This window comes from Anas acuta, chromosome Z, assembly GCF_963932015.1.
Source record: "Anas acuta chromosome Z, bAnaAcu1.1, whole genome shotgun sequence".
Classification (NCBI taxonomy): domain Eukaryota; kingdom Metazoa; phylum Chordata; class Aves; order Anseriformes; family Anatidae; genus Anas; species Anas acuta.
The window spans coordinates 37,616,028-37,631,463 of NC_089017.1; the positions used below are offsets into that span (position 1 = coordinate 37,616,028).

At 37.6% G+C, this 15,436-nt stretch overlaps 1 protein-coding gene across 3 annotated transcripts in view; it reads right to left on the bottom strand.

The window, feature by feature from the left end:
• FRMD3 (FERM domain containing 3) overlaps positions 1 to 15,436 on the bottom strand; it is a 149,356-nt gene that overhangs the window by 83,717 nt on the left and 50,203 nt on the right. Inside the window, exons 1-2 of one of the 3 annotated variants that reach the window (XM_068666861.1) lie at positions 8,720 to 8,839; positions 3,102 to 3,206 (exon numbers count right to left, since the gene is read on the bottom strand). The exons of 1 other annotated variant lie outside the window; for it this stretch is intronic. Coding sequence is in view for 1 of the 2 variants with exons in the window: in XM_068666857.1 (XP_068522958.1) it covers positions 3,102 to 3,206 (105 nt within the window). In the remaining variant the exon portion in view is untranslated. Of the gene's footprint in view, positions 1 to 3,101; positions 3,207 to 8,719; positions 8,840 to 15,436 lie in introns of those variants that run through there. One more of the 3 variants, XM_068666857.1, reaches the window with a different exon arrangement.

The following is a 15,436-nucleotide window of genomic DNA, read 5'->3' on the forward strand; positions in this document are numbered from 1 at the left end:
AGATAAAACTCAGGTACGCAAACCACAGCAAGATCACAGATTCAAAAAGGCCTAGATGACATAAAACCAATTTTTCTTTACTATAACACTTGTCACATTTTAGTTCTTAGGACAGGGTTGGTTGCAAGTAAACATCTGTTCTGAGGGGAAGTGGCGTCCCCCAGGGCTCGGTACTGGGGCCGGTCCTCTTTAATATCTTCATCAATGATCTGGACGAGGGCATTGAGTGCACCCTCAGTAAGTTCGCAGATGACACCAAGTTAGGTGTGTGTGTCGATCTGCTCGAAGGTAGGAAGGTTCTGCAGGAGGATCTGGATAGGCTGCACCGATGGGCTGAGGTCAACTGCATCAAGTTCAACAAGGCCAAGTGCCGGGTCCTGCACCTGGGGCACAACAACCCCAAGCAGAGCTACAGGCTGGGAGATGAGTGGTTGGAGAGCTGCCAGGCAGAGAAGGACCTGGGAGTGATGGTGGATAGTCGGCTGAATATGAGCCATCAGTGTGCTCAGGTGACCAAGAAGGCCAACGGCATCCTGGCTTGTATCAGAAACAGTGTGACCAGCAGGGCTAGGGAGGTGATCGTCCCCCTGTACTCGGCTCTGGTGAGGCCGCACCTCGAGTACTGTGTTCAGTTTTGGGCCCCTCGCTACAAGAAGGACATCGAGGTGCTTGAGCAGGTCCAGAGAAGGGCGACGAAGCTGGTGAGGGGCCTGGAGAACAAGTCCTACTAGGAGCGGCTGAAGGAGCTGGGCTTGTTCAGCCTGGAGAAGAGGAGGCTCAGGGGCGACCTTATCGCTCTCTACAGATACCTTAAAGGAGGCTGTAGCGAGGTGGGGGTTGGCCTGTTCTCCCACGTGCCTGGTGACAGGACGAGGGGGAATGGGCTTAAGTTGCGCCAGGGGAGTTTTAGGTTAGATGTTAGGAAGAACTTCTTTACTGAAAGGGTTGTGAGGCACTGGAACAGGCTGCCCAGGGAGGTGGTGGAGTCACCATCCCTGGAAGTCTTCAAAAGATACTTAGATGTAGAGCTTAGGGATATGGTTTAGTGGGGACTGTTAGTGTTAGGTTAGAGGTTGGACTCGATGATCTTGAGGTCTCTTCCAACCTAGAAATTCTGTGATTCTGTGAAGCATTACATGTATAAATGTCTAGAAATGCAAAAGAACAGCACAAAGAAGGGACAACAGAAGATACTGTATTTGAAAACAGCTTATTTTCATGAGTTATAATAAACCTAAAAGAAAAGTGTATGCTGCTTTCAACTCATCATCCAGGGAATTTAAGTCTGTTTTAAGAAATGTCCCACATAATTCAATGCCATTCATGTCCTAATTCATAAGAGGATTTAAAATCAAGAACTAATACCTAATTAGAGAAGTTATAAATATGCTTTAAAACTTTGGAGTAATTATAAATCAGTATTTAAAAACATGTATATAGAAAATGTAGGATTGAGAACTTTGCTTAACAAAATTCAGCCGAAGAGAGGGCCAGTTGATATAAAACATACTATGACACAAGACAGCCACAGTATTCTCAGGCACTGAAGAAAAAGTGAAATGAGTACGTAAGAGTTTTTGAGGGTAAGAACGTTCAGAGTTTTCTGTTCGTATTTCACTAGTAGCCAAGAGCAAACTTAAGCTTCAGTATAAAATATAATCTTTCATTAGCATTACACAGAATCAACTATACTGTAAGATGTAAATGAGTAATTGTACAGCCAACAAGGATAAGGTACTCTAGCATCTCCTTAATAAAAAGGGGAACTTATAATATATGATATAACAGGCACATCAATCAGAGTAACTTTTGGTTTTCTCCAGTGCACCATTATTTTTTTTGTAGTAGTAGTCTGACAAAAAAAAAAAAAAAAAAAAAAAAAAGTTAATGTTTTCACTAAAATAATCCCTCTTGACTGTCAGATAAAATAAACTTTACCTCAGAAATGTTTGAATGACTTTCAGAGAAAGACCTAACAGAAATAACTACTCATTAAGCCCTACCTAATTATAGTTTAATCCAGCACTCCACCTACAACTTCAGTCAATTCCAACCAGGTTAAAACCTCTATAATTTTACTGATCATGAATGATCAAGTACACTGGTCAAAACAATTGCTAATTATTCTGCTTTTTTTGTTGTTTTTTTTTTTTTTTTTTTAATTTTAAAAGAAGACAGTGGAAATTACCTGTTTCAGCTTTGAAAAGCAATGCTAGTTTTGTAAGTCTGAGAAGAGAGTGTTGATTCCAGTGATTTTTGAGACATCTAATTTGGGTATAGCAAGAGATACAAAAAAAAAAATGTGTTTCTCTTCCTCAATCGTAGCAGTGACCATTTCCACAGATTAAATGCCAGTGTATGCCCTCCATATTTAAAGTCCTATTTAAATCTTAAACTTGAGACTAGCAGAATCACAGAGTGAATAAGCACATCTGAGTTTCACTGTTGGCTCCCTCTGTAGACAATCCCTTCCCACTGTCACACAGTAAAATTCATCTGAAACCATAAAAAGAGAGTGGCTGTAGCAAAGCGCTTACAGAACACAACCTGAAGGACCACCTTCCACTTGAAAGAAGACTATTTACTGTCCACATAACCATGAGCAGAGGCCTGTAAAATTTACTTTAGATGAGATATAAGGATGCTCACAGGCAGAACTAACCTGAAGAACTCCCAACAACCTAGAATGACTGCTTTTATGTATTAAGCTCAACAGGATTCCTGCCTACATCTCCCAGGAAACATATATATATATATATATATATATATATATATATATATATTTTTTTTTAAAAAAGAGAATCCCCAAATTCCAGTGCACTGCCATAGCCTAGAGCTGCCCTGAGTCATGTCTATAAATCTTCTCTACCTTTAGTACCCAGGAGAATTACACAGATCGGAATACTTCAATTTACCTGAAACTAAATAAATGAACTGAGGGAAAAATTAATCTAAGAATGCTACTTCAGGAATCTCTATGAATTATGGTCAGAGTATAATCCTTCAGAGATACATAATTTTGCATTAAAACTATCCTGTTTGTCGAAAAGAAAAAGTTAGCATTACTTAAAATCAAATGTAGTCAGAGTTCATATACATACCCTCTGCTTCTCAGGGTCAACATATCGAATGCCAAAATAGTCTTTTTCCAGCAAGCTGTAATAGTTGCAGATGTGATCTATGAGAAACTGACCTTTAGTTTCCCTCTGTAAAAAGAGAAAGAGTTGATATATTATTCTGAATATCCTAAACTCGCTATCTGTAATAAACTTTAATAACATATAATTAAAGTGTCAAGGAAAACATCACATGGCATTTGATGTTATTCACATAAGAACAGAGGTCTGAGAATTCATCTCCTCTAAAAGATGCAACAGATTAGTGATCAATATACTCCCTGAACATTAACAAATTGATTCCTTAAGAAAATACCATTGCTACTTCTGCCTCGGAAAAAACTCATAACAACACATTTGTAATATTTTAATATGTAGCCATATGTCCACTTGATGCTCTAATGGCTAACAGTTATTTACATACAGAATTTCAAAATTGTGTGTTGCTTTTTGAGTCCTCAAGGACTTTTAGGAGCAAGTATCTTACTGGATCAATACACAATGCCCACAACAAGGAAGACCTGATCCTTAATTCCCAGCTAGCACTACAGTACAAGGAAGAAATGCATAGATGAATGACTGGATGTTTTCATCTTTGCCTCATCACTGAATAACAACAGTCATGAGGATACTTACTATACACATGATATTTAGTTAATGACTTCATTTTTTTGTTTCGGCTTTTCTTCAATCCTAATACTATGTTGCATCTCTCCTTAATCTACTACCTGGTACATAGAACTGACATAAATCTTAACATTTCTTCTCATTCAAGTAATGTGTGTTGTTGTTTGTTTTTTTTTGTATTATTACCAGCAAACTGATGTGTGAGAGTATAAACACTGGGGCAAAGCTGTTCATAGTCCATTCTTAGCAGGCAGAGGTGCTTCCCCCATCACAGAGTCTCTGCATTTCTGTCCCTCTTTTTGCCAGAGTCTTTGTACTTAACTCCTTAGTGTCTACAAAATCAAAACTATATGGGACATGTAATCACCATAGATTCAAAAATGTTTAATTGTTCCTCCAAATGATTCCTTGAATCTGGATACTATGCCTTATCCAACCTTTAAGAAGCTAAGGTTGGATAAGGCTTAGTTAAAGTGTGAACAGCACAGCTGGACAGAAACTAACAGGTAGATCATGTATTTCACAAAGTCCCTTACAAAACTGGACATCATTATCATCTGCATTTTATACAGGAGCAGCTGAGGCAAAACAGTGCTGTTACCTGTCCAAGGTCATGATCTATAAGTCTATAAATGATCTCAATTGCCTTGTGACCACCACCATCCAGTAAGACCTGCTACTTCACAAAAAAAAATAAATTATATATATATATATAAAAAAAATAATGTGCTTCAAGACTGGAATGTTACACAGACAAGAAAATCACTGCACTATTTTGATAACTGTTTTGTTACTTTTTCAATTAATAATTAATACACTCTATTTCATGGATATGGTTGTTTGTCCCTCCGCTTCCATCAATGGATAAACTAAATAGAAAGCACCCTCAGTTAAGCCACCACCAGAGTGCTGCACAGCCTTTCCCATGCACCAGTGGCTGCTGCACCGTCCGTCTCCTCTCCCCATGGACCTTCTGTCCTTCTGAGATCACGTCCAGCCGCAAGTAACTACTCATTTCTCACCAGATGTCTTTTCCTCAGTGTGGGGCCTCTGCTTTTCTCTCCACTGTATAAGCCACCCTCTTGCAACACTCCATTCTTCTGCTCCCTTCTACCTCCTATGTATTTATCCTTCACTACGCATCCTTTACTTTTCTACATGTTACACCTTGCCCAGAGGATATCTCTGTCTTATCTGCACCATGGTATTTCTGCACTTTGTTTTCCTATTTTTAAACAGCCAGTGGCAAGAGGTGTTAACGCAGTTTGTCAGTTTCTGTACATGCTCATTCAACCTCATGCTTTGCACTGAGTGTAGCTACCTTCCTCCTTTGCAACACAGTAGCAACTTATTTCCTTTTGTAATTGTTTCTCTCTAGCCTCCAGACATTTTAAAAAATTACTTCTTTGGCGTTAGGAATGGTTAACAGGAACACTGGCTTTTCATACTGTATGCAGTTACAGGTAAGGGCATGCTAGTGACAGCATGGAGGAAACTCTCTTTAAAAGGCAAAGCTTTTATCAAAGGCTGGAAAGTACTTAAAGAAGATTACTGCTCTCCCTGTGACTGAGAGAAATTAAAAATCTCCTTCATGTCTGTATCTCAATGAAGTATTTTCTAGCTTAAAATCTTAGAAGTCTCTGTGAACTTATATGACTCTGCTACAAGAAAGAGCATCAAAATACTAAGGCAAGAATTGCACAGTGACATTTCAATACATAGGCAGTAAGAAAAAACATGAACACGTATGAAACTACAGTTCCACATGCTTTTAAGATAAACATCCAATGAACTAAATAATACTGGAGAATAAAAGCTCTTAAGTGACTCAGGTACAGTTGAACATGAAAATAGATTTTATTGACAGCGTATAAAATAAATTCAATTTTTAGAACACTGTAAATGTGGAAAATGGACTAATCAGATATTCATCTGACAGTAGTAAAGGGCATTACTGGAAGAATAGTCAATAAATCTACTCAACTCTATAGGTTCACATTCCAATCCATTCATTTAACAAGTCCTTGGCTTCATCCACATAAATAATCATAAAAAAACATTTAAGTTCTTGAGGAATCTGATAAAAGGCTAGGACACATACTGTGTTTTTCAGTGCAATAACAAAGCTCCCTTTCTTAAATGAATTGCTGCCCTAATTTTCTTGCTTGAAAGGTAGATGATAGAAATCAACCGAACAAAAAAGAGCAAACAAAAGCCTCCAAGCTAAATTCATGCTCTACAAATCCTTAAACCTTCCAGAAATAAATAAAAGGGACTAGTTAATATGTCCACCCTGTGTTAATATACACTTCAGTTAATAGCACTATTCAGTCAGGCTTCCAGATCCACCTTTCATTACCAGATTTAAGAAAAGATTCTAAATTGACAAAAGTTGTTAAATAGATATGTACATAATATGCTTTCATTAGAAATACTGTTTTAATTACTCCACTATTATGTTTTCAAAATAGCTGGCATTTGAAAAAATTCTGATCATATTTCACACACAAAAAACAAATACTCGGTGTGGCACAGAGGACCTCAAGTCTGAATTCAAAACTGTGTGTCAAGAGTTGGCAATGGTTGTTCATTTTGTTTACTGCAAACAGCATCCATAAACATTTTCTAGATGTCTCTAACAATGCTCCAAATTCTCCTGAGCTTTAGCATCTGATAATCTTTGCTGTCTCCTGTGCTCTTTGATATACTTATTACATAGTATAGTACAAAAGAATACATTAAATCCAAAGCTTATCCTAATTTGTGAAAGAATATGGATAAATTAAATTAGGAACTGCCAGTCATCCACAACAGAGTACAAGAATGGATTTGGGTCACAGAATAATGAATATAAAATATTGCCTGATACTTCACACAGTTGCTATATAGCTTTCCAATTACATGATCTTCTTTTTTTTTTTTTTTTTTTTAAGTGTTATACCAATAAAGCAGTTTGCTTCCAAAAATATTTTTTTGCTGCATCTCAGAACTTTGTCAGAACAAGACAAAAATGACATCATAAAAAAGCTATTATTTGAAATACCACTGAAAAATGTCAGCAACAGACCACAGGAATCTGAGAATAAAAATCAAGTCAGACTTCTAAAAGCTTTGAGGCTGATAATTATACCATATCTCACCCAGAAAATATCAAATATTCTCAAGTAGAGAAAAACAACCCAGGCAGAAACAACCATCACCAAAACATAGAAGCAAAAGAGCCAAAATATTATAGATTGCAATCAGTGCATTGTTTTCCATAACAGAATAAGAACTTAATTAAGACACTTTTCTCTAGGTCTGTTAACTGAAATCCAGTCATCTCAAACAAGATATACATTCTCTCAGATTTCTCTGACCCATACTCTATGAAAAGTGTTTTTTTCAAAAAAGCCTTCAGGTCCTATAATGTATCCTTTTCACACATGCACAGGAAACAAGGTTTAGGAGATTCCTATAAATAATTTGAATAGCTATCTTTTTTTTATTTAGATAAGTAGGCACAAACAAGACAGATACGTTCTTCCTCAGGCTGCATTTGGGTATCTGACCTTAATACCACTAAAATGCCACAACAAACCCCTATACACATGCAAGGGATATAATACAATATAAATGACAGAATCCCTGAACAGGGATTGCAGATAACTGCTAAAATCTGGATTTTAAGTTGGATCAAAAGTTTTATTTTCTATAGGAACGAGTATGTATTAAATTAAACTTGCAGATCTGGCAGAAATTTAAACCAGGGACATTCTCCGCTCCAACAGAACATAGTCAAATACAGTCCTCCATCGATGAATGGACTCACAAGACAATTTTGCCTGCCTTTTACTCCTCAGCTCTAGGAACTGAGGAAGACGCTGCAGAGATGTTTCATACTCACTGCCAGATACTATTATTACTGTTTCCATTTCAGCAACTCTACAAATGCATGACTGAGTAACCCAGTTCCTTGGTAACTCCTTTATTATGCAGAAAATAGTCCAAAGGTCTCAGTGGTTCATGGGCACGTTTAGTCTAACACAAGAGTAATATTCCAAACTTGGGCTTGCTTTTGAGTTTTGTTGTTATTGTTTTATTGTTTGTTTGTTTTAATTCCTAGTTTCTTTGTGCACATTAAAAAATCAGAGGAGAGTGTATCTGGTTCTGCCAATTCAAGCCTTCTCTGATGATGTAAAATGAGACCACAAAATATTTGTTCTTGTTTCACAATTCTGAAAGTAAGAGGAACACCATTTATAAAAGTTTGAAATCTTACATTCAGTGGAATGACTTCTCTGTTTGCATTTGTTTCACTGTGAAGTTCTGGGTCTGTTTATCTGCATGTTGTCACAAGGAAGCATCATGAGCAGATTAAACTTCTGTTACCTAACCAGTGAAGCCCTGCCAGCTGCACTTATTATCAGTCAGGAAGACACTGACATCACTAAGCAGCAGCACATAGTTCTAAGCATAGCATTTATTTGTGCAGGGGGGATTCAAACCCCATCCTACAAGTGTCTTTCCTTTTGTGAATAGCAACTAACTCTATGTAAAGCTGCTCACATACCAGAGGGTTTGCTAGACTAATGTAAATCTACCCCCCAAAAAATAAAGCTGTAATTAAACTAATTTATTTAAAGCCATAATTTAAACCAATTCCATTTAAATATTGAAAATTTCAGGCTCTCAGGTAAGACAGGAATAACGTCTGATTTTCTGATGTTCATTTTCTTTAGTGTGTGACGTATTTCAAAGTTCTCTATTTCTAAGTTCTGTGGACCTAAAAATCCTAAATACTTAAATTCAAGAACAACCATAACACCACCACTGAATGAAACCTAACCAGCCCAGAAAAACAGATTGAAAAAATAAGTTCCCAGAAGGTAAAAACATAACTCAAAAAGCAACTTTACCCATTGAAAACTGAACTAGTACAACATAACACCTGACAAAAAGCAACAGAAATTTACACAGCTAAGCTGCTTCCTCACCTGCCACCTCTTTTATTTCTGATTCCTATTTGGACACAGCAAAATACTGCTCTGTTTTTTGTGAGAGAAACACCTTAACTCCCAGCAGGCACACTCCTGCCATTTCACTCATAATTGTTCTGTGACTCGGTACTGAGGCCTCTTGTCCTACACAGAAATGAAATGCAGCTGTACAATGACACCTGGGTGCAATTCCCCATTAATTTCAGTTTTGGGGCAGCTGTCACTATGCTTGTTTTTGTCTCCAGTGGCACAGTGATAAATTCACCCAGCAGCACTAGTGGACTGGGTCTCATGCTACCTAACCAGTGTACCAGGCCTGGCTTAAAATCAACATCTTGGGACCTGAACAGGGAGTAACAAGAGCATGAAGATGGCAGGTACCTTGGTGTGCCTGAATTCTGTGAAGTACTCGAACTGATTTTTTAAGTCCTGCCCAAACAGCAGCAACAAAAGAAGATCAAGAGAAGATCCCAAACCTGCAACAGCTGAAGGCAGCAAGGTGGAACAGGCTCAGCTCCAAGATGGTAATGGCCAACCCTAACACTGACAACCCCCAGAACCAGAGCAAACTTGTCACAGCTTTTTTTGGTTTATGGAGTCACTGGGACAACACGTAACTGCAGGTACTCACGAGATGGAAGAAGCACTGGTAACCTTAGCCCTTACTGCTCTACCTTTTGAGACAGCAATAGGAGCACACCACTGCAGACATTTAGCAAGAACTGGACATCGCATAATCCCTTTGAAATATAAAGATTAAAAGCACTCACGATTCATTGCTGAAGTAAAATGCTATAACCCTTCAAAAGGATTTTCTGCCTTCTCATAATTGGTATCCTCCAATATTTTAAAGTACTTGCAAATACAATGGAGATCTATTATACATGTTTAACTGGAAAGTTTTGTCAACTGTAATAAAGGCCAGCTGTATTTATTTTTTTAATTAAAGTTGGGGAGGAGAAAGGAAATTTTCTTATCAAAACCTGATTTGGAATTGGCAGATTTCATTTTAGAAGCAAAGGATACATAATAGAATTTTCTTTTCTTTACAGTGAGGAAATAATTGTATTTCTACAAACCTGAAATGGGGGGAGGGGTGAAATGTTAGTACTAATAAAAAAAAAAAAGATTAAAAAAAAAAACCACTGCAATAAAGCAGTTGGCATTTATTTAATTACAAATGTGCTTTTCCATATACTACCCTGTATTACTTAGCTCTTGCAAATGATATATTTCATTCTGTTTATTCAATTACCCAACCTTAATTTGTATAAACATTTCCTAAAACTAGAATGTGGGTGAGGATGAATTTTTTTCTTAAGTCTGTCTGTAAATACATTTTCTTATGCATAAGTTTACTCATTTAACTACAAAACTTTATGGAATTAGCTTTTGTAAAAAGGTTTTACTCCCGTACATCCCAGGTCTTTCCAATGAACTGAATCACCTGTCTTACCCAGGAGAAATAATAATAATTAAAAAAAAAAATCAAAAATAAGGATAAATAAAAAAACATGCCAGCAATAGCAAAGCTTTCATTAGTTTTCTTTAACTGAAGGGAAAAAGTGGCAGTCTATTACACTGTTGGAAATCCAGTCCTTATACCACCCCATTATAAATGTCAGCCACATGAAGCTGCATGATGAGACGTGCTCAGGACATGTGAGGATCTGAGGGATGTACTGGAAAATCCTCCTCTAAGGAGGAAAGTGACAACTAAACATTACTGTGTTTAGTGCACAAAACAGAAATGTACCTTATGGTACCAAGACTCACTACAGGAAGACTGTACTTGCATCTTCAGGAAGTGAGTAGATAAGTGCATCTCATTCCTGAAAAGCCCCCCCACTATGACCAGAATATGTGCTTAGTTGCTATGCTTTCACAGCATGGCTTCGGCAGAGGCCTTCACAGGCACACATGCTGTAGAAATGCACACTGATGCAACAGCACCAATTCACTCAAAACTACAGGAAGTAAAGCAGGAAGTAAAGTTGAATTTTCATCTCATTTTACCCCACTTTGAAGCAAGAAAGGCTTCTTGGGAGAAAAGGAAGGGAGGGATGTGAATAAACAAGCGAAAGTATCAGAGTTGTATTTCATAGAGAATTCAGCAGTCACCAGCAATAACCTTTGCCCACAAGAACACCTCAAGTTAGAGACAAACCACCATTACCACAGTTACACTGTAAAAAGGCATTCATCCCATATGAGAAGCTGAGCAATTTACAATTTGCATAAGCATACAGGAGCACTTAGCCTAAGGCTCTGACTTCAGCTGCTTTCTTCTACCTCTGGTTCCATGATATACGCTGTTCACCCAGGAAGTAAGTCTTAAACAAGCCTGCAAACTAGAATTTGTTTTTCTAAATGAACTTTTATGGTTTTTTGCTGTTAAGAAGAAAATAAGAAAAAAAAAAAAAAAAAAAGAAAAAAGAAAAGAGAGAGAGAGAGAGAGAGAGAGAAAAAAGAAAAAAAAAAAAGTGAAAAAAAGTTAAGCTGCAAAAGCATTTGAACTGCAGGCTTTGCCTTTCCCAGATTTCTGTAGTAAAGTTGTATTTCTCCCCAGTGATAACAGAAGATATGAACTTAAGAGAAACTATAGTGAGTTTACTCCAAAGTGCAATATTTCAAGAGATAAATTTCAGGAGCTATTTGGAGGGTGGGAAGGAAGAAGCACATACACAAAACAACAAAATCGTACACCTACACTCTGCAAAATGTCCAGTGGATTTATGTTAGCAGAAATGCCAGAAATTAACAGAGGTAACATGACAATTTTTCACTCATAAAGGGTACTTCTCCACTTTTCAAACTCATTTCCTAAGCTGAAATGAGTTTTGAAGAATATCATTTTTACAAAGATAGCAGTCTTTAAAGTCAAATTTCTGAGCTCTTAATTAATTATCAGTTTAGCCCCAAGTGCTATAAATTAATTAATAGAACTAAATTAAATCTGTCTATCTTCCCACTCTTTCATTTAGGCAACAAATAGCCAAACACAACTTAAGGATAAGGGAGAAAGCAAGGAAAAAAGGAGAAAAGTGTCTATGCTGTGAAGGAAAATGTAGAGAGCAATGACAAGGCTGTATGTGTGAGTGCAGCTGTGGAAGCTCTATTAATCTTAAATGAAACTGCATAGCCAAATGCACGCAGCACTGAAAATTTACCCACAGGTATCTCCTGTAGCGAGGTCATAAACAAATTTGTCGAAGACGGCTCCTCTTGCATGCTATCTCAGCTGGGAAATGAAGGACATTGTTTGAGGTTATGTATTTTTCATCCACACAACAGTGTATTTTGCCCTCTGTTGAATTAGAGGGTATTGTAGGATGATACTGGTCAAATAATAAAGGATGAAAGAGAAAAAGAAACAATAACACCATAGAAAAATTCCACTATGCCAGTCCATGCAAAGGAAACTACCATAAGTACAAAATCATATGTAAAACGGAAATTGTATTCTACTATATAGTAAAATCTGGATGGCAGGAGTGAAAACAGATAACAAGAGAGGGAACGTGCTTTCACGCAATCAGCTCTTGACCTTACTGCTATTTTGCAAGTAAATTACTCTGGACCACGACCATATTATAAATGATAAAAAGAAGTATTTATAGTTAACATACTACAGTTCTCTAAAGTTGCCACCAGTCAGGCACTAAAGAAACCACAAATGCAGTACTCATTTAGAGAGAGCACTCATCATTGTTTCCTGTCCCTCTGCACATGGGTAATACTTGGCCATTTAGGTTTTATGTCCCTGAAGTGATGGCCTCACAGAAGGCTTGCAGCATTAACTGCTCACTTTTGGTAACAGCTTCCATTAGTGCAGGATTCGTGATGCCAACTGAGGCACTATTGATTTCTTAAAAGGAACTGAGTGCTTCTGTCAACAAAACTTCCGATCATTTTACACAATTCCCAGTATTGTTTGACAAAGCTAACACTGCCTTTTTTCTTGTATCCTGAAAATCAAAACCAACTTGGTAGATGCAGCTAGCCGCACCATCGCACCCCATCCAGCAAACCAAATGACAGACCCCAAGAAGGAGGTCTCAGCCCCTACCTACAAAGAAACCTAAAAGCCTAATCAGGTTTTAGACAAAAGATTCCTGATTTCGCCAGGTACAGGTTGATGGTCAGAAACACTTCGCTGGACCCCAGGCAGAAACACTTATCTGGACCCCAGGCAATCTTTTCAGTGGGTGAAAACATTTAAACTGGTGATGGACAAGAACACCCTGCTGTTTTTCAGAGCTCAGCTGAATATGCTGAACCCAAGCCATGGTGAGGGTCACACAGGAGCAGCCACACTGCTGTTTCCACACTAAACAGAAAAGCAGGACCGCAACAGAGAAGGGCAAGCTGGATAAACAGATAAACAGAACTATGTGGCTGCTGTTGCCACAGGGCAACTGAAGCCCCTGGTAATGGCACCTCCAGGCATCTCTCCAAAGCTGGGGTTATGCCCCATGTCACTCTCCTTGGGGAATTACAACACTGCTTGTGCATGCACAGGGTGGAAAGGAAGGAGAAAGGAATGGAAGATCATGGAAGATAATCCCTGGAGAGAGACAGGAAAAGTGCTGAATTAATGCCCATTTGAAAGGCTATCAGAGTGATGTGTGAGGCTAAGAACTTACAGAAAAAGCAGAATATATAACTAGATATTATGGGAGTCCAAGCCACCATTATGTGGATTACTCCAGAATTACAAGTGTAGGCAGTGGTCTGGGAATATCAACTGAGAAGCACGCTGAATCTCTCTAAGTGCTGCAAATCAGAGATAATGTCTCCTGACAGGCAAGACCCTCAGCCACGCTGATGAACTCTACAGCTCCCAGTGAACCAGCTGAAAGTACAGTGCATGCACTAATCTAATGTGATAAAGGCCTAGGTGAAAACTTTTGAGTAACTGAAGAAGTCTCACCATGCCATGCGCTTGAGCTGTCTGATAGTCATACCATATAATCATATCATAATGCTTCAGAGGATACCCATCACAATACCTTCAGAGGATATCCAAAAAGATTATTATAGATTGGAAGAGGGTGGGGACACAAAAGTCCCTCCCACCTCTTAGTAATTTAATATTCATCAACACACTTCATCTTTCAAATACTTATCTGGCTCACCTATCCAAGGCAAATAACTCCTTTTACAAGAAAACTGTTTGGTCTTTATCAGTATTACACTATACTTTCTCACTTTTCCCATGTGTTTTGACTGCAGAAATTTCATAACTTTAAGGAGCACACTGAGTCATTTCCCACTTGCTATATATCTGGTTATACTCTTTAGGCATGGAGTGAACTGAAAGAAAGAAATTTTTTACCACCATATATGTATGTATGTATGTATCTCCAAACTGCTTAACTAGTGCTTTATAGACACACACACATATATGAACTTATTTTCCTCTAAGAAATAATAACACAAAATGAACTTTTTCATCAATACTTCCCCCTCCTGTCCCCTGCATCCTTGTAATTGCCAGATGTTAAAGTCCTGTTGAGAAGGAAAACAAACATGAAATTTGCAAGATTATACATCCAGTTTTCAGAAAAGCAAATTTATGTTAGATTAAAAACTATGGAGAATAGAGGTATTCCAGAAGCGTTCCTTGGACAAAGTGCCTATACCAGTGCACCCCAATGTGTTTAATAAAAGTCAGCTATTGGCATCAGAGGAGGAATTCATTCTCTGTGCAATATAAGCTTCTGTCTCTGTGCCAAGAAAAATGTTCTCAGCTCGCAATTTTTTTTATTTTTTTTTTTTTGTAGTAGGGGGAGTCGGATTGATTTTTCTCTTTCTTTCTCTTTTTATGGAGGTCATTCAGTCCTTGAAAGACACACGAACTGCCTCATTAGCACTACCTAAAATAATACCTCTATTTGATAGCACAGTCAGAACAAATCCCCCTTTCATTTCTAATCATCACCCATGATATTAGAGTTATGGTAAATATTTTGTGATTCTTTGAAGAACAATTAGATATAAACCAGATTTAAAACAGAACTTACTTCTTCATTTATTTTAAATATCACTACAAAAGATACAATACAAACATTTTAAATAATAGGTGGCAGAAATCCAAGCAAAGGATTGTTCCATTAACTGCAGCTGCAGAAAGAAGATAATAAAGCAATACATTTTACAGATCCCATAGCAAATGAATTGTTTCTCTTACTAGATTTCACTCTTCTCCCTTACTCAGTCAGATTTGTCTTCATTTTTTGTCCTTTGCCCAGACTCCCTGTTTCCACTAAGTCAGCAGAGTAATGGAAAGATGAAACACAAACTGACCTTTCTTTTTGCTGTTACGGTAATTGCTCTATTTTCTACATCTTTGATACTTAGTACATATACACTATTAAAATGCATGTTTTTTGACTGAATCAGGAACTCTTGATACTTGATTGGTTCTCAGTAGTAGTTACTCTTGATTTATCTGAAATAAATCATATGATACTGCAAACATTTCTTACACCTAGAAAAAGGAAAGCAAAGCCCTGAATTACATACAAAATGACATCTCATAGCACAGCTAGCTTTTCCCAGTACAAGTCGTGATCTCACAAAAACACTGTGGATGGCAATTCACAATACATTTTGCTGTCTTACAACAGTTTAGTTCTAAACTAAAACTCAGAATATATGTCTAAACAAAACTAACACAGTTGTTTGACATGCTCCGCAGCAGATGACATT